This window comes from Rhinopithecus roxellana, chromosome 18 (genome assembly GCF_007565055.1).
Source record: "Rhinopithecus roxellana isolate Shanxi Qingling chromosome 18, ASM756505v1, whole genome shotgun sequence".
Classification (NCBI taxonomy): Eukaryota; Metazoa; Chordata; class Mammalia; order Primates; family Cercopithecidae; genus Rhinopithecus; species Rhinopithecus roxellana.
This window is the reverse complement of record NC_044566.1, coordinates 40,439,196-40,466,938: the sequence shown is the minus strand read 5'-3', so window position 1 is coordinate 40,466,938 and position 27,743 is coordinate 40,439,196. Positions and strand designations below refer to the sequence as shown.

At 41.8% G+C, this 27,743-nt stretch overlaps 1 protein-coding gene across 2 annotated transcripts in view; it reads right to left on the bottom strand.

The window, feature by feature from the left end:
* NEK5 (NIMA related kinase 5) overlaps positions 1 to 27,743 on the bottom strand; it is a 100,122-nt gene that overhangs the window by 17,138 nt on the left and 55,241 nt on the right. The window contains exons 16-20 of one of the 2 annotated variants that reach the window (XM_030922027.1): positions 21,012 to 21,092; positions 20,709 to 20,777; positions 18,621 to 18,747; positions 11,804 to 11,929; positions 10,052 to 10,189 (exon numbers count right to left, since the gene is read on the bottom strand). In XM_030922027.1, the coding sequence (XP_030777887.1) occupies positions 10,052 to 10,189; positions 11,804 to 11,929; positions 18,621 to 18,747; positions 20,709 to 20,777; positions 21,012 to 21,092 (541 nt within the window). Of the gene's footprint in view, positions 1 to 10,051; positions 10,190 to 11,454; positions 11,930 to 18,620; positions 18,748 to 20,708; positions 20,778 to 21,011; positions 21,093 to 27,743 lie in introns of those variants that run through there. The other variant, XM_010352915.2, reaches the window with a different exon arrangement.

Below are 27,743 nucleotides of genomic sequence, written 5' to 3'. Positions count from 1 at the left end.
CATAATAAAAGATTAGGGTGGGGTGGCCAGCTTCTTCAAGTGCTATGCAAATGGCACACCTGGTTCAACTAGTCTTTCATGCCCTACGTAAATCAGACGCCGCCCCCTGAGGCTCATCTATAAAAATACATTTCACTGTGGAAGCAGCAAGCCATGTTCTCCAGGACCCCTCTCTGTAGCAGACAGCTTTTCTCTTTCTTTTGAGGGAAGAGAGAGACTCTCTCTTCCCTCAAAATATATATATATATATATATTGTTTTATATTGTTTTATACTCAGAAAAGAGAAGCAAAACTAAAGGCAGGTAGCCCGACGCCTAGGAACCAGACCTGAAACCAGGCCTGGGCCTGCCTAACCTAAGCCTGGTAGTTAAAATTCAACCCCTGACCTAGCAACTGATGTTATCTATAGATTCCAGACATTGTATGGAAGGACATTGTGAAACCTCCCGTTCTGTTCTGTTTCACTCTGACCACCGGTGCTTGCAGCCCCTGTCATGTACCCCCTGGCTTGCTCAATCGATCACGACCCTCTCACGTGGACCCCCTTAGAGTTGTGAGCCCTTAAAAGGGACAGAAGTTGAGCACCTGAAGAGCTCAGATATTAAGACGCTAGCCTGCTGATGCTCCCAGCTGATTAAAGCCACTCCCTTCACTATCTCGGTGTCTGAGGCGTTTTGTCCGTGGCTCATCCTGCCACACTTTCACCTAGTAAACTTCTGCTTTTAACCTCACTGTGGGGTCTGTCCACGTCCTAGTTTTCCATGGCCATGAGACAATGAATCTCGGGTATTTACCCTAGACAACAGTGCTGCTTCACCCACATCAACCAATTCTCTGACACCAACTGGGTGTCCTACAATTCAATTCAATTCCAGCACTAACTACCCAGAACTCCAAGGGTTAAAGGTTAAAGAAGGGATCAGTCTCAGAAGACTGCTCTCACTTCAGAGGCCAGTCTCAAGTAGCAAGTCTCCAAGTTACCCACACTTCTGTCTGCACTGGCTACATGGTCGGGGATTTCCACAACTCCTCCTCAGGTTAACAGTCTACTAGGATGGTTTACAGAACCCTGGAAAATACTATCACTGGTTTATTATTAAAAATACAAATGAAAAGCCAGATGGAAAAGTACATTGGGCAAAGGGTCCAAAGCACAGGGGCTTCTGTCCCTGTGGAGTTTGTGGTACACCACCTTCCCACCACATGATGTGCACACCAACCCAGAAGCTCTCCAAACTTTGCCATATAGGGGTTTTTATAGAAGTTTCATTACCTGGGAGTGGTTGGTCAAATCATTGGCCATTGGTGATTGAACTCAGTCTCCAGCCCCTCTGTCCCCCTGGAGATAGGGGGAAAGAGGCTGAAAGTTCCAATCTTAATCCTGCCTTGGTCTTTCTGATAACCAGCCCCCATCCTGAAACTGTCAAGGGGCCCCCAACCACCAGTCATCCCATTGGCCTGCAAAAGACACCCTTACTACTTCAAGGATTCTAAGGGCTTTAGGAGCTGTATCCTAGGAAAAAGAAACAGAGACCAAATATGTATTCATCACATGATAAAAAACAGATAACACAGATTTACCCTCTACATTTTTTTTTTTGAAACGGAGTCTCACTCCATTGCCCAGGCTGAAGTGCAGTGGCGCAATCTTGGCTCACTGCAACCTCTACCTCTCAGGTTCAAGCGATCCTCCCACCTCAGCCTCCCAAGTAGCTGAAAGTACAGGTGCACACCACCATGCCCAGGTAATTTTTGTCTTTTTATTAGAGACAGGGTTTCGCCATGTGGGCCAGGCTGGTCTCGAACTCCTGGTGATCGGGCCGCCCTGGCCTCCCAAAGTGCTGGGATTACAGGCATAAGCCACCACGCCCAGCCTCTGCTTCCCTTTTAAATATAAATTCCAGTTTCAGATCATTTCTTTGCTCACACATAAGAGCATAGGCTGTTAGAAGCAGCTAGGTCACATCTTGAACACTTTGCTGCTTAGAAATTTCTTCCACCAGATACCCTAAATCATCTCTCTCAATTTAACAGTTCCACAAATCCCTAGGGAAAGGGCACTGTCCAACCTCTTTGCTAAAGCATAATAAAAGTGATCTTTACTCCAGTTCCCAGTAAGTTCCTTATTTCCATCTGAGACCTCCTCAGCCTGGACTTCATTGTCCATAACCCCATCAATGTTTTGGTCACCATTTAACAAGTCTCTAGGAAGTTCCAAACTTTCCCTCATCTTCCTCTATTCTTCTGAGCCCTCCAAACTGTTCCAACCTCCACCTGTTACCCAGTTCCAAAGCTGCTTCCACATTTCTGTATCAGGACGAGCGGCAGACAAAACTCCTCAGACACCCAGTTAAAGAAGGAAGGGGTTTATTCGGCCAGGGGCATCGGCAAGACTTCTGTCTCAAGAGCTGAGCTCCACGAGTGAGCAATTGCTGTCCCTTTTAAGGGCTCACAACTCTAAGGGGGTGCATGTGAGAGGGTCATGATTGATTGAGCAAGCAGGGGGTACATGACTGGGGGCTGCATACACCAGTAATTAGATCAGAACAAAACAAGATAGGGATTTTCACAGTGCATTTCTATACAATGTCTGTAATCTATAGATAACAGAACCAATTAGGTCAGGGGTCGATCTTTAACTACCAGGCCCAGGGTGCAGTGCCAGGCTGTCTGCCTGTGGATTTCATTTCTGCCTTTTAGTTTTTACTTCTTCTTTCTTTGGAGGCAGAAATTGGGCATAAGACAATATGAGAGGTGGTCTCCTCCCTTATTTCCAGGTATCTTTATAGCAATGCCCCATTCTCAGTACCAATTTTCTGTATTAGTCCAATTTCAAACTGCTAAAGCTGGGTATTTTAAAGAGAAAATAGGTTTCATTGACTCTCAGTTCCACAGGCTGTACAGAAAGCATGATGCTGGCCATCTGCTCAGCTTCTGGGGAGGCCTCCAGAAACTTACAATCATGGCAGAAGAAAAAGGGGAAACAGGCATGTCTTACATGACCAGAACAAAAGGAAGGGGGTGGGGGATGCCACATACTTTTAAACAACCAGATCTCATGAGAACTTTATCATGAGAACAGCACTAGGGAGATGGTGCTAAACCATGAGAAACCACTCCCATGATCCAATCACCTCCCACCAGATCCCACCTCCAGCATTGGAGATTACATTTCAACATGAAATTTGGATGGGGACAGGACACAGATCCAAACCATATCAAAACCCTTGTACACTATGCATAGGAATGTAAATTAGTATAACTACTATGGAGAACAGTTTGGAGGTTCCCAAACAAACTAAAAATAGAGCTACCATATGATTCAGCAGTCCCACTGATGGCTATATACTCAAAAGAAAGGAAAGCAGTATATCAAAGAGCTGCACTCCTATGTTTGTTGCAGCACTGTTTATAATAGCTAAGATTTTAAAGCAACCTAAGTGTCCATCAACAGATGAATGGATAAAGAAAATGTGGTGCATATACACAGTGGAGTTCTATTCGGCCATAAAAAAGAATGAGATCCAGTCATTTGCAACAACATGGATGGAACTGGAGATCACTATATTAAGTGAAATAAGCCAGGCACAGAAAGACTTACATCACATGTTCCCACTTATTTGTGGCACCTAAAAATCAAAACAATTGACCTCATGACATAGAGAGTAGAATAGTTACCAGAGGCTGGAAAGAGTAGTGGGGGAATAGGGGAGAGGTAAGGATGGTTAATGGGTACAAAATAGAATAAATTAGACCTACTATTTGCTATCACAAAAGGGTGACTATAGTCAATTAAAACTTAACTGTATATTTTAAAGTAAAGAGTACAACTGGATTGTCTGCAACTCAATGGATAAATTCTTGAGGGATAGATTCCTCATTCTTCATGATGTGCTTATTTCATATTGCATGCCTGTATAAAACGTCCCATGTACCCCATAAATATATACACCTACTATGTACCCACAAAATTTTTTAAAAAATAAAAAGTCCTATCAGGTGCTTCAGGTGAGTTCTCCTGAATTCAGCCCTCCTACTCTGGTTGAAAGCCTAAACTTTATTTTGGATACTTTTCAAATTCTCTCTTAGTGAGGGCTTTGGTCTCGTCTTTGGGCAGGAAATTCGGATAAAGAGCTCTGCAGAAAATTGCCTTTTTTCTTCCTCTATTTCACAGCAGAAGGTTGGGGTCAAGGTTTTTCATCTCTGCCTCAAGAGAGAAAGTTTGAATCAAAGGAGATTGCAGCTGTTTTCTATTGTTTGAGATTGTGGGTTGGTTTTTCATTTGTGACCAATTCCAGTTGGTAAAACACCAGCTGGACTTATGTATAACATTTATGGGGTGTCCTCTTGTAAATATCTAGGAAACAGAACTCACCTAACCCAGGATGGTCAAAAGCAGCAGTAGCCAAAATGAGATCCTTTCAAATGTCTAAATTAATTCATTCTGTGTGCACAATCGGGGAAAAAAATGAGCTAGTTTCAGAACTAGACAAACTGAATGGGACACCTATTTTATTTTTGTCCTGGTTGAAATCCAGTAAGAGATTTGGAAAGTTTTGTTTTTATTTGTTTGGTTGGTTGGGTTGCTTTTTTTTTTTTTTTTTTTTTTTGAGAGATGGAGTCTCGCTCTGTCACCCAGAATGGAGTGCAGTGGCGCAATCTCGGCTCACTGCAACCTCTGTCTCCCAGGTTCAAGCGATTCTCCTGCCTCAGCCTCCTGAGTAGCTGGGATTACAAGCATGTGCCACTACGCCCGGCTAGTTTTTATATTTTTAGTAGAGATGGAGTTTTACCATATTGGTCAGGCTGGTCTCGAACTCCTGACCTCCTGATCCGCCCGCCTCGGCCTCCCAAAGTGCTGGGATTACAGAGGTGTGTCACCGTGCCTGGCCTAGTGTTCGTTTTTTAATCATATCACAAATAATTATAAGACAGAGGCTTTTTTTTTTTTTTTTGAACTCTGTGGTCAGAAGGCAGGTTAATTAAAAGTTTAATATTTAGGCTATAAACATTTTTTAAAGGTCTTTTCTGCTTTTTCTTCTTTTGGATGCTGTTTCCAGAAATTTCTTTTTCAGTTGCTTCCTATCTTTTTGGCATGACTTCTACTGAGAAAAATGTACAACTTCTCATTGGCCGTTTAGGTACCTTAAAAACCTCCCCAAATTGACTCCTGTACAACTTGTTCTACTATTTCCTTCCACTTCTGGCTCCTCCTTCCTTTTGCCATTTCCAGTAACACGTGGAGGAATCCGCAGGAGACTTCTAATGACTCTAAGATCCCCCAAGGAATGCAGAAAAGGTGCCACTCTTCCCTCCTTAGGTTGGTCTGTTTTCCTAGTGGAGTACAAAGAGTCACGGGCAGGTTCCTCTCAGATCTAAAGCTCTACTGTCTTTTGCAGTAAGTTACTTGATCAATCTGACTTTGGGGTACCAGAGATTACATTGTTCTGTGAGAGAGAATTGATTTTTGTGTGTGCAATGGCTGACAAGTCACTGATAAAAGCTGTAGTTTTTGGAAGTGGCTGACAGCGGCTGCAGTTGTGAAAGGAAAATAAATCTCGGGACCGATTTATCACTAAGGCAAGAGAAAAGTTAAAGACTACGTCAGGCAAACTTGCCTCTGATCTCATTCCTAATTGAGATAGCTACAATCATGATAAAGCTACATACAATCATGATAAAGCTACATACCTCCCTCACAATTTGCCCACAAGGAAGTTCCTTGTAGGCCTCAGGATCTTTACCCTAAAACTGTTCTGATGCAGATTCACTGAGCCAGACTAAATTGTGTATTCAGTGACAGGCTGATCAAGGACTCAGAAGAATGCAAACTTTTGTCTCTTATCTACCTATGACCTGGAAGCCCTCCCCCCACCCCGCCCCCACCTTGCTTCAATTGCCCCTCTTTTCTGGACCAAACCAATGTACAATTTACACGTAGTAATTGATGTCTCATGTCTCGCTAAAAGCGAACTGTACCCTGACCACCCTGGATACATGTCATCAGGACCTCCTGAGGCTGTGCCATGGATGCATCTGTAACTTTGGCAAAATAAACTTTCTAAATTGATTGAGACCTATCTCAGATATTCTGGGTACACACAGTGAATGGTTATTACTGGATGGGGCTACTTACTTCTGTGTGCATTTAGATTAAAAGACAGGTTTGAACACCTGGAGGTTATGGGAACACTCACCACCAAAGTATAAGACTCCTGTTGGGGACGGGCTGCTCACAGAGTAGCTTGACTGGCATTAGGTTACCCACCAGCCTCAGGGGAATGTATTTGCAGGAAGGAGCACAGTCTCCTGGTGTTTCCCTCTTTGTGGGGGACCCAGGATTCAATACAGAAGTGAGATCCTTGATTTTGAAAGATTTAGGTGCACTGCCTTCCAGTTTTGCCTGCTTTTCACTTATTAAATATTAGGCCCTGTTTTAAAACTCTTTGTAAAAAAAAAAAAAAAATTATATCTATAAAGGAAATCTTCATTTGTAAGGCCTCCCCCTACCCCAAGCCACCAGAAATTTTTAAGATGGAAAAGGCATTGGTTTAAAGTTCACATAACAAATCTTACCTTTGTTCCAGACACCTTTCTTGGCAATCTTATCTTGACTAAACCTTGACTGTGCCTTTTTTGTCAGCAAATAATAGTGTTTAGATTTAAGTTCTGTGCCCTTAAAAGTCATCCTTTCAGAAGTACAAATTGAGGGTTGGCTTGCTAACAATTGTTTAGGGCAATGGAACAGGTAATCAAGAGACTGATAGTCCAAAGGACGTGGTGGCTAAGGCCAGGTGCGGTGGCTCATGCCTGTAATCCCAGCACTTTGGGAGGCTGAGGCAGGTGGATCACTTGAGGTCAGGAGTTCAAAACCAGCCTGGCCAACATGGTGAAAGTGTGTACTAAAAATACAAAAATTAGCTGGGTGTAGTGGCACACGACTATAATCCCAGCTGCTCCAGAGGCTGAGGCAGGAAAATTGCTTGAACCTGGCAGGTAGAGGGTGCAGTGAGCCAAAACTCCAACCTGGATGACAAAGTGAGACTCTGTCTCAGAAAAAATAAAATAAAAAATAAAGTTGGAGGAAAAATTATTTGAAAACTGGCAAATGAAAGCCTTATGAAGCTATAAAATCTGTTTCTGCGTGTATGTTTATATGTATCATGAGTATGTGATTTTGTAACTGTGTGCCCTATTTTTAATTTTTTTCCTCCTGCAGCCCTCTGTATTAACTTTTTAGTAATGAAATAATAATCTTGACTTTCTTTCCACCAAGCACTCCCTTGCATTGCTGGCTTATCTAATTATGTTTGCTTAGAAGTTCCAGAGACTGAATCTTGAGACAATCCAGATGCCTATGAAATTCTACCCCACCAGGAGATTACAAGGCCGCAGCTAATTTACAGCCCAGACAAGCCTGAGATGGTACCAGCCCATTCACCAGATGGGGCAATAACTTGAGTCATTGGAACAAGTCTCGTAGACTTGCACCATCTCGCCCCACATGCCCTCCATACCAAACTTCCCCTTCTTAAGCCCTAGCATTTCGCCTGATAATTCTTAAAACCAATTAAGGCAGGAGCCTGAACCATCTCCCCACTGCTAGCACTGAAAAATAAAGGCACTTTCCTTCTACTGCACCTTGTCCTTGTTATTCAATTTTGCAAGCGGAGGGCAGCTGAACCTGTGTTTGGTTGATATTTCACTACCAAAATATATGAAAGAGCTATAGTTAATTGGCTTAAAGAAAAAGGAGGTGCTTAAATGAAATATTGTATCAGAAAAGTAGAAATGAACTCAAATGCCTTTTAATTATTATAAATTGGGTAAATTTTTGGTAAATAAGACTACTTTATTGGTTTAATGAAAGCAGCAGTGTAATTTGATCAGCAAAACATCCATGTATTAACCTTAGGGCTTTTGCTTTGGTGGTGACTGCCTAACATTCACAAACTATAGAAATGATTAATAAAGAAATAAGATGATGGCTAGCTTTGTCCAATGTTTTCTGAAAATTTCCAAACATAGCTGTTAAGAAGGAATAAATAAATGTAACGAAATAAGAGGTTTTTGTTTGTTTGTTTAGAGTTGGAGTCTCACTCTGTCACACTAACTGGAGTGCAGTGGCATGATCATGGCTCACGGCAGCCTCGAACTCCTGGGCTCAAGTGATCCTCCTGCCTCAGCCTCCCAAAGGGCTGGGATTACAGGCATGAGCCTGGACAGGTAGAAGTTTTAATAATAATTAGATTTTATAATGTGTTTACTTAAAAAAGGTTTTTCAAATCCTTTTGGTAACTTTTTCTCCTCGAGTTTTGCTAAGCTAAGTTAAATCATAGGTATTCATTAACTATCTAGATCATCTCCAAATAACATATAATGCTGAGACATTAATGACTAATTATGAGTTTATAATCTTAAACTGTTGGCTTCGTACTTCAGAGAAACAAAGATATTTAGATGTGTTAGTAAAATGTCCTGTTCCACATAAAAAAATTCCATTAGAAAGCCTCTTTCAAACTATTATAAAATGTGTATTCATTAATTGTTGGGACTCAACTGACAGTTAAAAATTACTTTGTTTTTGTAGTGGTAATTAGCTTTGTAAACTTTTTTTTTTTTTTTGAGATGAAATCTCACTCTTGTCCCCCAGGCTGAAGTGCAATGGCCGATCTTGGCTCACTGCAACTTCTGCCTCCCAGGTTCAAGCATTTCTCCTGCCTCAACCTCCCAAGTAGCTGGGATTACAGGCACCTGCCACCATGCCCAGCTAATTTTTGTATTTTTAGTAGAGACGGGGTTTCACCACGTTGGCCAGGCTGGTCTTGAACTCCTGACCTCAGGTGATCTGCCCGCCTCGGCCTCCCAAAGTGCTGGAATTATAGGCGTGAGCCACCATGCCTCGCCTAACTCTGTAAACATTTATCAGCCTCCAAGAGTATCTAGTACCTTAGTTTTTCTACTTGTTGCTCAACCCCACTTCACCACAATACCAGGTCCCAGACCTCACACTCGTGGAGATGCTCCTGGGATCCCTGCTTGTCTGCAGTAGCTTTTCTTGTAGCATTTCACACTTGAATACCTAATATAAGACCAAACCCTCATTATGATGTGATTTCCCTCAAACTTTATTTTTAGAGACAAGTTCTTGCTCTGTCAGCCAGGCTGAAGAGCAGTGATCATAGTTCACAGCATCCTCCAACTCCTAGCCTCAAGAGATCCTCCTGCCTCAGCCTCCCAAAGTCCTGGAATTATAGGTGTGAGCCATTACATCCAGGCCCCTCAAATTTTAAAAAATGATGGTTGGCTTCCCTTAAAGCAGCAGTTCCCAGCCTTTTTGGCACCAGTGACCAGTTTCATGGAAGACAATTTTTTGATGGGGGCAGGGAAGGGGGTGGTTTCGGATACCTCAGATCATCAGGCATTAGATTCTCATAAGGAGCACACAGCATAGATCTCTCACATGCACAGTTCACAATAGAGTTCAAGCACCTATAAGAACTGAATGCAGCTGCTGATCTGACAGGAGGCAGAGCTCAGGCAGTAATGCTCACCTGCCCGCCACTCACTTCCTGCTGTGTGGCCTGGTTCCTAACAGGCCACAGACTGACACTGGTCTGAGGCCTGAGGGTTGGGGACTCCTGCCTTAAAGTAAACAAAAGCAGAATCTTGCTAAAAATTGGAGGAAAAAACAAATGATATTATGATGTATTTTTATTGTCCATGGGATAGTCCACTGAATAGCTGTCAGAAATAAACTGAGTCAGGTAGAGCAAAACAATACTAGATCATCAGCTGCAAAGCCACTAGCCCTATTTAAACTTTTCACCAGTTGTCAGCTGATTGCATTAAAGAAAATTACACCACTCTCCTAGAAAGTTAGTAGCATTTGGAATAGGATTGGACAAAGCAAATCAGCTTCTGAAAAGGCTAGACACCCTCCCAATTCTCTCTCCCAGCTGAAGGTATTTTTAATCCCCTTTCGGCATTTGCAAATCTTGACAAAATTCCCCTGGGGACTGGTTATGTTGTTAAAAATAAACTACATACCAAATTCTCCTTCATCGGCAGAAAATGAGCTACTCATTAGATGTGCTGCTGCCAAAACACTCATTAAAGTTCCTGGAGCTTCCTGCCGCCACTGTTTCCTGTTTTCTGGAATGCCTTCGATCATAGTAACTTGGCCATCTGAAGAGGAAAGTGTTATTAAAAATAAAAATGCTTCTTCACTTGCATTTGTATAAGATCACAGAATGTTAAAACCTTGGAGGTAACCTAATCCCACCTCTCATTTTACTAATAAAGAAGCCGAGATATAGAAAAGTTTAGTGACTTCTTGTCACATAGCTGATGGGGGGAAGAGTCATTGCTTTGTAAACTGGCTTTTTCGGTGTGATAAAATTTTTATTCTATTTGCCTATTTTAAATTGATTTATAACTTAATAAGACAATTGAGGGAAAACTCAATTTATACACATAAGTGTTCATTTCAGTGATATACTTACATATTTCAACTTACAGCACATGTACAAATTTTAGCTCCCTTTCAGCCCATGTTATCAAGAACATAGGAAACCAGTAATAAAAATCTTTTTTTTTTTTTGAGACGGAGTCTCGCTCTGTCACCCAGGCTGGAGTGCAGTGGCCAGATCTCAGCTCACTGCAAGCTCCGCCTCCTGGGTTTACGACATTCTCCTGCCTCAGCCTCCCGAGTAGCTGGGACTACAGGCGCCCGCCACCTCGCCCGGCTAGATTTTTGTATTTTTTAATAGAGACGGGGTTTCACCGTATTAGCCAGGATGGTCTCGATCTCCTGACCTCGTGATCCGCCCGTCTCGGCCTCCCAAAGTGCTGGGATTACAGGCTTGAGCCACCGCGCCCGGCCAATAAAAAGCTTTACCACCTGTGAAGATAGCATCCAGAGGTTGGAGGCTGTTATGGCCCTTTTTTTTTTTTTCTTTGGAGACAGAGTCTCACTCTGTCAGCCAGGCTGGAGTGCTGGAGTGCAGTAGCACGATCTTGGCTCACAGCAACCTCCGCCTCCCAGGTTCAAGCAATTCTCCTGCCTCAGCCTCCCGAGTAGCTGGGATTACAGGTGTGTGCCATCACGCCCGGCTAATTTTTCTATTTTTAGTAGAGATGGGGTTTCACCATGTTGACTAGGCTGATCTTGAACTCCTGACCTCATGATCTGCCCACCTCAGCCTCCCAAAGTGCTGGGATTGCAGGCGTGAGCCACCACACCCAGCCTGCTATGATCCTCTTCTAAGGAAAGGCTATGTGAGAGGTTCAAATGTAAATGAAGGAATTTAGGTAGAAAACATCATCATATCCTAAACACTTCTAACATTTAAATAGCACATTGGCTTCAAAGCAATTTATATGTGTCTTTGAACTATTAACTCTCTAAATCTTGTAGAGATAGCTACTCTTTTCATTCTAATTTTACTGGTAGAAAAAAAAATGACCCTATGAAATCGCAAAAAAAGTTGTTGAGCTGGCCTTGGAAGGTAAATCAAGTCAGCTGCCCTTCCTCATGCATTTTCCCTCACTCCGAGGAAGGTGGCATCCTGGATTTTTCCTCCTTTATATGTGCATGTCTAGAGTGGTCGTCTGTCCAGGATAATTAGCAGGCAAGTCTCTTTAGGAGTAGGGAGATATCAAAACTACATATTTGAAAGTGTCTGATACAAGATCTATAGGGGTTGTACTGAGAAGTAGACTATCACATCAGGATGAGCACCGGGCTGTACGGGTCCTTGGTCTTTCCTTCCTGACGACTGACACTAAGCACAGACTCACCCTCAGGCCCCGTGGGGCAGGTGGAGGTGATGTCGGCCACTGCCATCATCTGCAGCAGAGCCTGAGGCGCTCCTCCATCCCACTGCCTCCTGTTTCCCACAGCAGCTACAGTCTGCGTGGAAAACCCTGGGTGTAAGAAAACAACTCGTTAATTCAAAAGCAGTCAAAGTGTGACTAATTGCCCCAAACAGTTCTTAGGAACTCAGAGGTAGTTTATCAGCAGGTACGTTCAAAACCAGAAAAATGACCACCCTTGTTCTAACAGAAATAAGACTGAAATGACAAAAAGGTGTCAATACTGTTTTACTTTTACTCTTAGTGTTTGATTGACTAGCCAATATTGCTAAATGCTAAGGAAGTATCAGTGACACAAATGGACAAATTCCTTGAGGCATCTATGAGAACTTTCACTCTAGTCTTTTTCCACAGAAACACAATCTGTTCCATTTTCTTTTTCTTTTTTTTTTTTTTTTTTTTTTTTGAGACAGAGTCTCGCTCTGTTGCCCAGGCTGGAGTGCAGTGGCCGGATCTCAGCTCACTGCAAGCTCTGCCTCCCGAGTTTACGCCATTCTCCTGCCTCAGCCTCCTGAGTAGCTGGGACTACAGGCACCCACCACTGCGCCCGGCTAATTTTTTGTATTTTGTTTGTTTGTTTTTTCAGTAGAGATGGGGTTTCACCGTGTTGGCCAGGATGGTCTCGATCTCCTGACCTCGTGATCCGCCCGTCTCGGCCTCCCAAAGTGCTGAGATTACAGGCTTGAGCCACCGTGCCTGGCTCCATTTTCTTAATTTAAAAAATAACTTGTTCTGTCTTTTTCCTTATTACTGTTTTCACTATAGAAAATCTGAAAATAGCTGGGCACGGTGGCTCATGCCTCTAATCCCAGCACTTTGGGAGGCCGAGGCAGGCAGATCACCAGGTCAGGAGATCGAGACCATCCTGGCTAACACGGTGAAACCCCATCTCTGCTAAAAATACAAAAAATTAGCTGGGCATGGTGGCAGGCGCCTGTAGTCCCAGCTAGTCGGGAGGCTAAAGTAGGAGAATGGCGTGAACCCTGGAGGCAGAGCTTGCAGTGAGCCAAGATCATGCCACTGCACTCCAGCCTGGGCGACAGAGTGAGACTCCGTCTCAAAAAAATATATAATAATTAAAAAAAAAAAAAGAAAGAAAGAAAATCTGAATATCAGGTAAGTAGAAGAAAAAAAAATCACCCATAATCTCACTGTCCAGAGACTCTAACAATTTCAATTTTTCTCTTCTGCATATGGTTTTTGCTTTGTTTTGAAACAAAAAATTGGACCACATACTAGATGTCCTCTCAGAGCTTGCTTTTTTCAATCACCTACAGATCATATCCAGGTTATTAAATATTCTTCTATACAGCTATTTTAAAGCAAACATAATATTCTGCTTTATGAATGTAATATAACTAATCATTTCCTGCCAGATTTTTAGGTTACTAATGATTTTTCACTATTAAAAAATAATACCATCATATAATGACCTCATTTGTAACTAAATTTTTGTGGACATTTATGATTATTTAATCATAATGTATAATTCAATAGATACATTATTGAAAATGACAATTCTAGGGATTAGATATTATTTGCTTTACTACACAGCTTTTTGTTGTTAAAGTTGAATTATTACTAATTCTGTGATTTTTTTCTATGTATTTTGAACAGTTAGCTCTTCCTTGTTAAAAAAAAATTACCTATATTCCTTTATTTCATTTTTGAATGTATAACTTTTTTACATATAAACGCTTTGATTTTTTAAAATTTTGTTGTATCATATTATATAGGGTCTGATTTCACAATCTTCCCCAAACTGTTAACCAATTGGCCCAGCAGCATTTATTTGAATAATCCTTTCTTTTCACACTGACTTGTGATGTTACTTTTCATTTGTGCTGAATTATGATACATACTAGGATTTGTTTCTAGCTTTCTCTTCTCACTGTTTTAACTGTTTGGGTGCTACTATCATATTGTTTGAATGACCATAATTTCTGTAATATATTTTGATGTTTGGAAAGGTAAGTACCACTTCACTGTTCTTCTTTTTCAAAATTTTTGGCTACTTAAGAAGCTGCAGGATTCTCCAACCTGCTGAGATCTCCCTATACCATAAAAAAAAAAAAAAAAAAAAAAAAAAAATCCTACTGTGGTTTTGATTGAAATAGCCATGAATCCACATATTGAGGGAGGAGAAAGAAAGAACCAGTTAGGCAGGCAGTTAGGGCAGGTCCTCAGAATTCTTTCAAACAAAAGAACAGTCTGAAAAATCAAGCTGCAGACACATATAAGGGAACTAGCACAGGAAGCTTGCCTAAAACATGCCCACAGCTGCACAGATAAGGGAGCAAGCCCAACACAGAAATGCCTTTGTCCTTTGTGCAATCAGTGGGCCTCCAGCAAACAGTTCCTTCTCCTTTTGTGGGCATGTACATGGTGGCCTCCAATGAGCACATTCCTTTCCTTTTTGGGGCATACTTTGGACTGTGAGCCAAGCCTGTGTGAACCATCACTCTGACACTCAGCTGGTTGTGGGCCAAGGCTCCAATTGGTCTTTACACTATGTCAATTTTTTTTTTTTTTTTTTTTTTTTTGAGATGGAGTCTTGCTTGTTCTGTCGCCTGGCTGGAGTGACTGGAGTATGGTTGCACAATCTTGGCTCACTGCAACCTTCACCTCCCAGGTCCAAGTGATTCTTGTGCTGCAGCTTCCCAAGTAGCTGAGATCACAGGTATGCACCACCACACCTGGCTAATTTCTGTATTTTTAGTAGAGATAGGCTTTTGCCATATTGGCCAGGCTAGTCTTGAATTCCTGGCCTTGAGAGATCTGCCCACCTTGGCCTCCCAAAGTGCTGGGATTACAGGCATGAGCTACCATGCCTGGTCAACCATCATGTCATTTTCTGAGTGGTGCCTTTTCCAAAAACAACCCCCAGCCAGTCAGCATACTAGGAGAACGGGGTGGAGCTGCCAGAAACTCACACCTTATGCAAGTGAAACACCCAGCCCTATCAGGTTCCTCATAAAAGCCTTTGTACTCAGCTGTGATATGGCAACTCTCTTGGGTCCCCTCTCCACAGTGAAGAGCTTTCCTCTTTCGTTTATTAAACTTTTGGTCCAAACTCACCCTTGGTGTCCATGCTCCTTATTCTTCTGGTCATGAGACAAAGAGTTCTGGGTAATACCTCAGACAATGATACTGCAATATTTATTTGGAAAAAATATTTCCAATATATAGCACTGCTATTTCTCTCCATTTATTCAAGTGGTCTGTAAATACCTCAGCAAAGTTTTACAGTTTTCTTTCTATATGCCACACAATTCTCATAAAGTTTATTCCTAAGTGAATGAATACACATACACACTCATATATATTTGCTGTTACTACTATAAATGAGATCTGACAACCAACTGAGGAAAACATTTGCAATACGTATTACAGGCAAAGGTTTGATTTAAATCAGTCTTATAAAGAAAAAAACAAATATGTCATTTTCAGTAGAAAAAAGGATGAAGGGCATGAGTACATAATTCATACGTAATTCATAAGAGAAATATGAAGGGTTGGCCGGGCGTGGTGGATCATGCCTGTAATCCCAGCACTTTGGGAGGCAGAGGTGGGTGGATCACCTGAGATCAAGAGTTCGAATACCAGCCTGGCCAACATGGTGAAACTTCGTCTCTACTAAAAATATTTAAAAAATTAGCTAGGTGTGGTGGCGTGCACCTAGCTAGGGAGGCTGAGGCAGGAGAATTGCTTGAACCCAGGAGACGGAGGTTGCAGTGAGCCATGATTGTGCCACTGCACTATAGCCTGGGTGACAGAGGGAGACGCCATCTCAAAAAAAAAAAAAAGAAAAGAAATATGAATGGTCAACAAACATATGGAAAAATTATTCAGCCTGAATAATTATTACAGGAATACAGATTAAAATGAGAGACAATTTTCCGTATACTAATAATGAAGGACTTTTTTTCCTTTTATCTAAAAAACAGCCAACCTCCTCTGCTTTTCCCAGCAAACCGATGCAAAGATAACAGTTGAATTTACCCCTCACACAGTTGACTGCTTTCCCTGAGGCCATTAACGGCTCCTGAAGGACCAAATCGCACTCACCTCATCTGGCCTTTCTCCTCCAGTTGATGCTGCCAATTCCTGTGCCTCCTCCATGACCTGTCTCTCCTCCTTTGGCTTTACTCTCTCCTGATTCTCCAAAGTTTGTCTATATAGTGGTAGGGATATGTCCTAAGTCCCATTTCCCTCTCACTCCAGTCCTTCTGCATAGGTATTTTGACCATCACGAAGGTTAAAAACCACAGATATGCTAAGGGCCACCAAGCTATATCTTTATCCCTGATATGCCCCAGGCCTTCAGTCTTATATAGCATCTGCAGTTGATGCTATATAGATCTAAATATCAACATGTTCCAAATTTAGATCACTACCTTGTCTCTCTCGACCCCATTACCCTCCATGTGATATATTTTTGGTTGATGAAAGCTTCATGCATTTGAATTAGCAAACTGGGAATATCCTTGAGCCCCTTCTCTTCCTCAGGTCCCACACTCAGTATCTATTCCTCCTGCACCACTCTGGCTCATGCACTTGGACTCTTCTCCTGCCTTCATTCTTGCCCTCCATGCCATCCTTTGCTCTGCAGCCAGCATGATCCTTCTCAATCACAAATATGATGGCATGCCAAGCCCTGGAGGAGTGCAGACCTCCCTGACTCTACCCAGCTCGCATTTCAACAGTGATTAACATTTCAGGCTCAGAAAACATGTTCTGTGCCTCTTTTGCTCATAACACTTCTGTGATATTGAGAACAGGGTCCAGATTTCATTCATCTTTGAGCTCCCTACCACCAAGCAGTCTTTGGCACAAGGGAGATGCCTGCTGAATGGAGATTTTTCCAGAAGGAAATAAGGCAGAGAGTATTCCAGGAAGAGGAAACTGAGCCAAGTCAGGTCTGTAAATGCTATAGGAGAAAATGGACATTTCAGCTCTAGTAGAAAATGGGCATTCCAGCAGGCTGTATGGATCCCATTTTCCATGGAAGGAACGAGGCAGTGCTGGGATGAGAAAAGTGGGTCACAACAGAATTAGGCCATGTAGTGTAAAATGTGATAATATGTGAAATGGACCTTATTCTGCAGGTATTATCCAGAAAAAATCTGAGCAGAGTAATAATATGCCAAGATAACTTTAGCAGCTGATATGGTTTGGCTGTGTCCCCACCCAAATCTCATCTTGAATTCCTGTGTGTTGTCGGGGTGGGGGGGGCCCAGTAGGAGGTGGTTGAATCATGGGGGCGGGTCTTTCCCATGCTGTTCTTGTGATGGTGAATGAATCTCATGAGATAAGATAGTTTTAAAAAGAGGAGTTCCTCTACACAAGTTCTTTCTCTCTGCCTGCTGCCATCCATGTAAGATGTAACTTGCTTCTCCTTGCCTTCCACCATGATTGTGAGGCTTCCCCATCCGTGCGGAACTGTAAGTCCAATTAAACCTCTTTCTTTTGTAAATTGCTCAGTCTCAGGTATGTCTTTATTAGCAGCATGAAAATGGACTAATACAGTAACCATTTAGAGAATGAAGGGGAAATACTAGAGAAAAGGATGTCACATAAGCGAATAAGGCAACACAGTGAGGGGAAGGCAAAGGGAAAATGAAAAGACAGCACTTATATTAGGCACCTAGTATGTGCCAGGTCGTTTATACATCAAAAGTCACGTTGGTCCTCACAATAACCCTGTGTGGCTATTCCTACTACTATTACCCCCTGTTTCTAAGATGAAACTGAGATTCAGAGTGTTGGAATAACTTGTGAAAGAAAGGTCACATAACCAGAAAGTGGCAGCAACAGCTGAGATTCAAACTCCCCTGTCTCTGAAGTCTACACTACACTACTGAGAGATGACAGAGCTCTAAACTAGTAACAGAGGGAAGGAAGGAAGAGGAAGACTCCAGAGACGTCTCAGAGTAGACACTATGCTGAGGGTGCACCCTGGTGACAGCACTGACTGTGAAGTTCTCATAAGATAAGTAAACAACAACAAGGGAGGGGTCCCAGTGAGGGTTGGGGGTTGGGGGTGGGGGAACAACTGTTCTGAGAGATGACCAATCACAGATAAGCTGCTGGCACATCCTATTCCCAAATACCTCATTCCTTCCACATGTAGCCCCAGCAGCGAAACCTTACCTGCACACCTTACTAGCATGTAGCTCCTCCAATAGGACCCTATAAAACTTCCCTCTAGCCCCTGCTTCTTGGCAGACAGCCCCTTCTCTGCTGTGCTGCCCACTGCACTCTTACAACGTATCTTTTTACCTTAATAAATCTGCCTTTCTTTACCTACAATTGTGTTCATAAATTCTTTTACTGCAACTTGGCCCCAGCCAGTTGCAGCTGTGACACTGACCAAAATAAAGGGTCACTGGAAAGGAAGAGCACAGAAGAGCTTGACTTTACACAGCTGAGTTTCAGATACTGACAACACTTGTCCATGGAGGTTCCCAGAAGATAATGAGAAAGACTGGTAAGTCTGGAGCTCCCAGGAGAAGCTGAAGCTGCAGGAGGGAGTGGGTGTGGAGCAGGAGAGGAGGGCTGGATCTCAGGGAGTGTGGTCACTGCATGGGTGGCAGGAGAATAGGAAGTGTGTTTCTGCCTTGCTTAGAGCAGAGAGGGGTCAAGTAACGGTGGAGCCGAGGCAGATGCATGGGGACAGAGTTCAAGATGGGTTGCTAATAAAACAGTTCCTTTTCACTTACAGTTTTCAAGAGACACGTACCTGCTTCTGGGCAGTGAAGTTTCTCAAATGCTTTGTCTGTATAATCTCCATGCTCCTTTACACATTTATATTCCTTAAACTTCAGGCCATCCTCAAAGGTCAAAGTTTCATTTAGTATATCCATTGCCTAAATCAATTCCACAGTGTTTCATGATAAATTAGCCATATTTTGAAAGAAAGAAAAACCATATTTTTGTGTTCCTAGTAAAACTAATTAGCAAGGTATATGGTAAATATTCAACATATGTTTACTAAACAAATAAATCCATAGAGTTTTAAAACTAGAGCTATGTTAGAATAAGATAAAAACAGAAATGTTTTCATTTTGTCTCCATGTTAACAGTGTCAAGCACTGGTCAGAAGGCAACTTAATTTTATCTAGACTTTCTGACTTCAATATTATTCCACTTCAGTTCCATTCTACAGTGCTCTCAAGCTTTTGTCATTCATGCCCTGTTTTAAGTGTACAATATTCTTAAACCAGCTCCCTAAATCTGCTCCTAGTATTTTGTAGTCAATACCAAAATGACCACTTCAGTTTCAAGCAGATCACAGCAAAGAATAACAAAGAGTAGCAGTTAAAACTTTTTGGACTCCATTCTTTCATTTCAGCAGGGCAACGTCAGCACCTCACTTCACAGAAGCTCTGTGAGAGTACCACTTCTCAAGTTCCCACCCAGAAGCAGGTCCCCAGATCTGCTCCACTCTGATGTCACAGCTCTGAGGCATTTAGGAACTTATGGTTGAACAGAGGTGAATGCTAACTATCACCACTCTGATGAAGTCTTTGTGTAGTAAATGCTCATAAAAATAATAAATGCTAACATGAAAATGTTTTAAGTTAATAAAAAACATTAAATAGATTGAGCATTAGGTATAATTATTCATACTTATATTGACTTAAAAGGTGAATTCAGAAAAGGTAAAATGGAAAAATAAACTTGACAAGTGGGACCTGATTAAATTGACAAGTGGGACCTAATTAAACTAAAGAGCTTCTGCACAGCAAAAGAAACTATCATCAGAGTGAACAGGCAACCTACAGAATGGGAGAAAATATTTGCAAATTATGCATCCAACAAAGGTCTAATATCCAGACTTTATAAGAAACTTAACTGAACAAGAAAAAACAACCCAAATTTTAAAGTAGACAAAACACAGAAACAGACACTTCTCAAAAGAAGACATACAAGCAGCCAACAACTATGTAAAAGAATACTCATCATCCCTAATTATCAGAGAAATACAAATCAAAACCACAATGAAATACCATCTCACATGAGTCAGAATGGCCATTACTAAAAAGTCAAAAAACAAATATTGGCGAGGCTGCAGAGAAAAGGGAATGTTTATGTAGTGTTGGTGGAAATGTAATGTAAATTAATTCAACCACTGTAGGAAGCAGTTTGGATATTTCTCAAAGAACTTAAAACAGAACTGTTCAACCCAGCAATCCCATTACTGGGTATATATCCAAAAGAAAAAAAATCATTCTACCAAAAAGACACATATACTCTCATGTTCATCCCAGCACTATTCACAATAACAAAGTCATGGAATAAACCTACGTGCCCATCAGTGGTGGTCGGGATAAAGAAAATGTGGTACATATACACCATGGAATACTATGCAGCCATAAAAAAGAATGAAATCATGCCCTTTGCAGCAACATGGAAGCAGCTAGAGGCCACTATCGTGAGCAAATTACATAGGGATAGAAAACCAAATTCTGCATGTTCTCACTTATAAGTGGGAGCTAAACATTGGGTACTCATGGACATAAAGATGGCAACAATAGATACTGGGAGCTACTACAGTGGGGGTAAGAAAGGAGGGAAGCAAGGCTTGAAAAACTAACTACTGGGTATTATGCTCAGTACTTGGGTAACGGGATCATTCATATCCCAAACCTCAACATCACACAATATATCCAGGTAACAAATCTGCACATGTACCACCTGAATCTAAGATAAAAGTTGAAAAAAATTATCCCTACGGCCTGTGAAATAATTTCATGAAACATGCTATTAAGTAAGATATATGCATTTTCTCATACCTACTAATGGAAATTTAGACTTAATGCCATACCTCTTCCTCTTGGAGGATGTTTTCATCAGAAATACATTTGTCTAAATTAATTTCAAACTTTACCCCCTTCTAGGAGAAAGCAAAAAAAAAATCAGTTTAGCAATTCAATAAAAGCCTTAAAATTACAACTCCCTAGGTCAATTTTGTTTGACATTATAGATTCTTAAAACCATTAGTCTCACATCACAAAATAGAGCAGTTCTATAAAATAGTTGGGGGAAAATCATGTAGGCAACCCGGATCACAAGGTGGTTCCCCAGCCAGCTATTTAATATGGAACACAAAGACAAAAGTATTTCTTACCTTAGCTTTATATTTCTGTTCTGGATTTTTACTTTCTTTTGTGCTCTGAAGCCTCATTTGTTTCAAGTCTCTTTCAATGTCCTGAAAATTTAGAGAAAAATAGAATTTTATCACTGTATGTTTACATGAGTTGATTTCCGGGTTAAATGTGATTTTTTTTTCTTTTTTATTTATTTATTGATTGATTGATTGATTGATTTAATTTATTTATTTATATTATACTTTAAGTTCTAGGGTACATGTGCATAATGTGCAGGTTTGTTACATATGTATACTTGTGCCATGTTGGTGTGCTGCACCCATCAACTCGTCAGCACCCATCAAGTCATCATTTATATCATGTATAACTCCCCAATGCAATTCCTCCCCCCTCCCCCCTCCCCATGATAGACCCCAGTGTGTGATGTTCCCCTTTCCCAGTCCAAGTGATCTCATTGTTCAGTTCCCACCTATGAGTGAGAACATGCGGTGTTTGGTTTTCTCTTCTTGTGATAGTTTGCTAAGAATGATGGTTTCCAGCTGCATCCATGTCCCTACAAAGGACACAAACTCATCCTTTTTTATGGCTGCATAGTATTCCATGGTGTATATGTGCCACATTTTCTTAATCCAGTCTGTCACAGATGGACATTTGGGTTGATTCCAAGTCTTCGCTATTGTGAATAGTGCTGCAATAAACATAAGTGTGCATGTGTCTTTGTAGTAGAATAATTTATAATCCTTTGGGTATATACCCAGTAGTGGGATGGCTGGGTCATATGGTACATCTAGTTCTAGATCCTTGAGGAATTGCCATACTGTTTTCCATAATGGTTGAACTAGCTTACAATCCCACCAACAGTGTAAAAGTGTTCCTATTTCTCCACATCCTCTCCAACACCTGTTGTTTCCTGATTTTTTAATGATTGCCGTTCTAACTGGTGTGAGATGGTATCTCATTGTGGTTTTGATTTGCATTTCTCTGATGGCGAGTGATGATGAGCATTTTTTCATGTGTCTGTTGGCTGTATGAATGTCTTCTTTTGAGAAATGTCTGTTCATATCCTTTCCCCACTTTTTGATGGTTTTTTTTTTTTTTTCTTGTAAATTTGTTTGAGTTCTTTGTAGATTCTGGATATTAGCCCTTTGTCAGATGAGTAGATTGCAAAAATTTTCTCCCATTCTGTAGGTTGCCTGTTCACTCTGATGGTAGTTTCTTTTGCTGTGCAGAAGCTCTTTAGTTTAATGAGATCCCATTTGTCAATTTCAGCTTTTGGTGCCGTTGCTTTTAGTGTTTTAGACATGAAGTCCTTGCCCATGCCTATGTCCTGAATGGTACTACCTAGATTTTCTTCTAGGGTTTTTATGGTATTAGGTCTAACATTTAAGTCTCTTTTTTTTTTGAGACGGAGTCTTGCTCTGCCGCCCAGGCTGGAGTGCAGTGGCCGGCTCTCAGCTCACTGCAAGCTCCGCCTCCCGGGTTCACGCCATTCTCCTGTCTCAGCCTCCCGAGTAGCTGGGACTACAGGCGCCCGCTTCGTCGCCTGGCTAGTTTTTTTGTATTTTTTAATAGAGACGGGGTTTCACCATATTAGCCAGGATGGTCTCGATCTCCTGACCTCGTGATCCGCCCGTCTCGGCCTCCCAAAGTGCTGGGATTACAGGCTTGAGCCACCGCGCCTGGCCACATTTAAGTCTCTAATCCATCTTGAATTAATCTTCATATAAGGAGTAAGGAAAGGATCCAGTTTCAGCTTTCTACTTATGGCTAGCCAATTTTCCCAGCACCATTTATTTAATAGGGAATCCTTTCCCCATTTCTTGTTTCTCTCAGGTTTGTCAAAGATCAGATGGCTGTAGATGTGTGGTATTATTTCTGAGGACTCTGTTCTGTTCCATTGGTCTATATCTCTGTTTTGGTACCAGTACCATGCTGTTTTGGTTACTGTAGCCTTGTAGTATAGTTTGAAGTCAGGTAGCGTGACGCCTCCAGCTTTGTCCTTTTGACTTAGGATTGTCTTGGCAATGCAGGCTCTTTTTTGGTTCCATATGAACTTTAAAGCCGTTTTTTCCAATTCTGTGAAGAAACTCATTGGTAGCTTGATGGGGATGGCATTGAATCTATAAATAACCTTGGGCAGTATGGGCATTTTCACGATATTGATTCTTCCTATCCATGAGCATGGTATGTTCTTCCATTTGTTTGTGTCCTCTTTGATTTCACTGAGCAGTGGTTTGTAGTTCTCCTTGAAGAGGTCCTTTACATCCCTTGTAAGTTGGATTCCTAGGTATTTTATTCTCTTTGAAGCAATTGTGAATGGAAGTTCATTCCCGATTTGGCTCTCTGCTTGTCTGTTACTGGTGTATAAGAATGCTTGTGATTTTTGCACATTAATTTTATATCCTGAGACTTTGCTGAAGTTGCTTATCAGCTGAAGGAGATTTTGGGCTGAGACGATGGGGTTTTCTAAATATACAATCATGTCATCTGCAAACAGGGACAATCTGACTTCTTCTTTTCCTAACTGGATACCCTTGATTTCTTTCTCTTGCCTGATTGCCCTAGCCAGAACTTCCAACACTATGTTGAATAAGAGTGGTGAGAGAGGGCATCCCTGTCTTGTACCAGTTTTCAAAGGGAATTTTTCCAGTTTTTGCCTGTTCAGTATGATATTAGCTGTGGGTTTGTCATAAATAGCTCTTATTATTTTGAGGTACGTTCCATCAATACCTAATTTATTGAGCGTTTTTAGCATGAAGGGCTGTTGAATTTTGTCAAATGCCTTTTCTGCATCTATTGAGATAATCATGTGGTTCTTGACTTTGGTTCTGTTTATATGCTGGATTACGTTTATTGATTTGCGAATGTTGAACCAGCCTTGCATCCCAGGGATGAAGCCCACTTGATCATGGTGGATAAGCTTTTTGATGTGCTGCTGAATCCGGTTTGCCAGTATTTTATTGAGAATTTTTGCATCGATGTTCATCAGGGATATTGGTCTAAAATTCTCTTTTTTTGTTGTGTCTCTGCCAGGCTTTGGTATCAGGATGATGTTGGCCTCATAAAATGAGTTAGGGAGGATTCCCTCTTTTTCTATTGATTGGAATAGTTTCAGAAGGAATGGTACCAGCTCCTCCTTGTACCTCTGCTAGAATTCAGCTGTGAATCCATCTGGTCCTGGACTTTTTCTGGTGGGTAGGCTATTAATTGTTGCCTCAATTTCAGAGCCTGCTATTGGTCTATTCAGGGATTCAACTTCTTCCTGGTTTAGTCTTGGGAGAGTGTAAGTGTCCAGGAAATTATCTATTTCTTCTAGATTTTCTAGTTGATTTGCGTAGAGGTGTTTATAGTATTCTCTGATGGTAGTTTGTATTTCCGTGGGGTCGGTGGTGATATCCCCTTTATCATTTTTTATTGCCTCTATTTTATTCCTCTCTCTTTTCTTCTTTATTAGTCTTGCTAGCGGTCTGTCAATTTTGTTGATCTTTTCAAAAAACCAACTCCTGGATTCATTGACTTTTGGAGGGTTTTTTGTGTCTCTATCTCCTTCAGTTCTGCTCTGATCTTAGTTATTTCTTGCCTTCTGCTAGCTTTTGAATGTGTTTGCTCTTGCCTCTCTAGTTCTTTTAGTTGTGATGCCAGAGTGTCAATTTTAGATCTTTCCTGCTTTCTCTTGTGGACATTTAGTGCTATAAATTTCCCTCTACACACTGCTTTAAATGTGTCCCAGAGATTCTGGTATGTTGTATCTTTGTTCTCATTGGTTTCAAAGAACATCTTTATTTGTGCTTTCATTTCGTTATGTACCCAGTAGTCATTCAGGAGCAGGTTGTTCAGTTTCCATGTAGTTGAGCGGTTTTGATTGAGTTTCTTAGTCCTGAGTTCTAGTTTGATTGCACTGTGGTCTGAGAGACAGTTTGTTATAATTTCTGTTCTTTTACATTTGCTGAGGAGTGCTTTACTTCCAATTATGTGGTCAATTTTGGAATAAGTGCGATGTGGTGCTGAGAAGAATGTATATTCTGTTGATTTGGGGCAGAGAGTTCTATAGATGTCTATTAGGTCGGCTTGGTGCAGAGATGAGTTCAATTCCTGGATCTCCTTGTTAACTTTCTGTCTCGTTGATCTGTCTAATGTTGACAGTGGAGTGTTGAAGTCTCCCATTATTATTGTATGGGAGTCTAAGTCTCTTTGTAAGTCTCTAAGGACTTGCTTTATGAATCTGGGTGCTCCTGTGTTGGGTGCATATATATTTAGTATAGTTAGCTCTTCCTGTTGAATTGATCCCTTTACCATTATGTAATGGCCTTCTTTGTCTCTTTTGATCTTTGATGGTTTAAAGTCTGTTTTATCAGAGACTAGGATTGCAACCCCTGCTTTTTTTTGTTCTCCATTTGCTTGGTAGATCTTCCTCCATCCCTTTATTTTGAGCCTATGTATGTCTCTGCATGTGAGATGGGTCTCCTGAATACAGCAGACTGATGGGTCTTGACTCTTTATCCAGTTTGCCAGTCTGTGTCTTTTCATTGGAGCATTTAGTCCATTTACATTTAAGGTTAATATTGTTATGTGTGAACTTGATCCTGCCATTATGATATTAACTGGTTATTTTGCTCGTTAGTTGATGCAGTTTCTTCCTAGCCTCGATGGTCTTTACATTTTGGCATGTTTTTGCAATGGCTGGTACCGGTTGTTCCTTTCCATGTTTAGGGCTTCCTTCAGGGTCTCTTGTAAGGCAGGCCTGGTGGTGACAAAATCTCTAAGCATTTGCTTATCTGTAAAGGATTTTATTTCTCCTTCACTGATGACACTTAGTTTGGCTGGATATGAAATTCTGGGTTTAAAATTCTTTTCTTTAAGAACGTTGAATATTGGCCCCCACTCTCTTCTGGCTTGTAGAGTTTCTGCCGAGAGATCTGCTGTTAGTCTGATGGGCTTCCCTTTGTGGGTAACCCGACCTTTCTCTCTGGCTGCCCTTAAGATTTTTTCCTTCATTTCGACTTTGGTGAATCTGGCAATTATGTGTCTTGGAGTTGCTCTTCTCGAGGAGTATCTTTGTGGTGTTCTGTGTATTTCCTGAATTTGAATGTTGGCCTGCCCTACTAGGTTGGGGAAGTTCTCCTGGATGATATCCTGAAGAGTGTTTTCCAACTTGGTTCCATTTTCCCCCTCACTTTCAGGCACCCCAATCAGACGTAGATTTAGTCTTTTTACATAATCCCATACTTCTTGCAGGCTTTGTTCATTTCTTTTTCTTCTTTTTTCTTTTGGTTTCTCTTCTCACTTCATTTCATTCATCTGATCCTCAATTACTGATACTCTTTTTTCCAGTTGATCGAGTCGGTTACTGAAGCTTGTGCATTTGTCACGTATTTCTCGTGTCATGGTTTTCATCTCTGTCATTTCGTTTATGACCTTCTCTGCACTAATTAGTCTGTCAATTCTTCCACTCTTTTTTCAAGATTTTTAGTTTCTTTGCGCTGGGTACGTAATTCCTCCTTTAGCTCTGAGAAGTTTGATGGACTGAAGCCTTCTTCTCTCATCTTGTCAAAGTCATTCGCTGACCAGCTTCGATCCGTTGCTGGCGATGGGCTGCGCTCCTTTGCAGGGGGAGATGCGCTCTTATTTTTTGAATTTCCAGCTTTTCTGCCCTGCTTTTTCCCCATCTTTGTGGTTTTCTCTGTCTCTGGTCTTTGATGATGGTGACGTACTGATGGGGTTTTGGTATAGGTGTCCTTCCTGTTTGATAGTTTTCCTTCTGACAGTCAGGACCCTCAGCTATAGGTCTGTTGGAGATTGCCTGAGATCCACTCCAGACCCTGTTTGCCTGGGTATCAGCAGCAGAGGTTGCAGAAGATAGAATATTGCTGAACAGCGAGTGTACCTGTCTGATTCTTACTTTGGAAGCTTCCTCTCAGGGGTGTACTCCACCCTGTGAGGTGTGGGGTGTCAGACTGCCCCTAGTGGTGGATGTCTCCCAGTTAGGCTACTCAGGGGTCAGTGACCCACTTAAGCAGACAGTCTGTCCGTTCTCAGATCTCAACCTCCGTGTTGGGAGATCCACTGCTCTCTTCAAAGCTGTCAGACAGAGTCGTTTGCGTCTGCTCAGGCCTCTGCTGCTTCCCCTGTTGTTTTTTAGCTGTGCCCTGCCCCCAGAGGTGGAGTCTATAGAGACAGGCAGGTTTCCTTGAGCTGCTGTGAGCTCCACCCAGTTCGAGCTTCCCAGGGGCTTTGTTTACCTACTTAAGCCTCAGCAATGGCGGGTGCCCCTCCCCCAGCCTCGCTGCTGCCTTGCGCTTAGATCGCCGCAGACTGCTGTGTTAGCAATGAGGGAGGCTCCGTGGGCGTGGGACCCTTCCGGCCAGGTGAGGGATATATTCTTCTGGTGTGCCCGTTTGTTTAAAGCGCGGTATTGGGGTGGGAGTTACCCGATTTTCCAGGTGTTGTGTGTCTCAGTTCCCCTGGCTAGGAAAAGGGATTCCCTTCCCCCTTGCGCTTCCCAGGTGAGGCGATGCCTCGCCCTGCTTCAGCTATCGCTGGTCAGGCTGCAGCAGCTGACCAGCACCGATTGTCCGGCACTCCCTAGTGAGATGACCCCAGTACCTCAGTTGAAGATGCAGAAATCACCGGTCTTCTGTGTTGCTCGCGCTGGGAGTTGGAGACTGGAGCTGTTCCTATTCGGCCATCTTGCTCCGCCCCCTCAAATGTGATTATTAAGAACAAAAACAAGCTTTTATAATGGAAAGTCAATA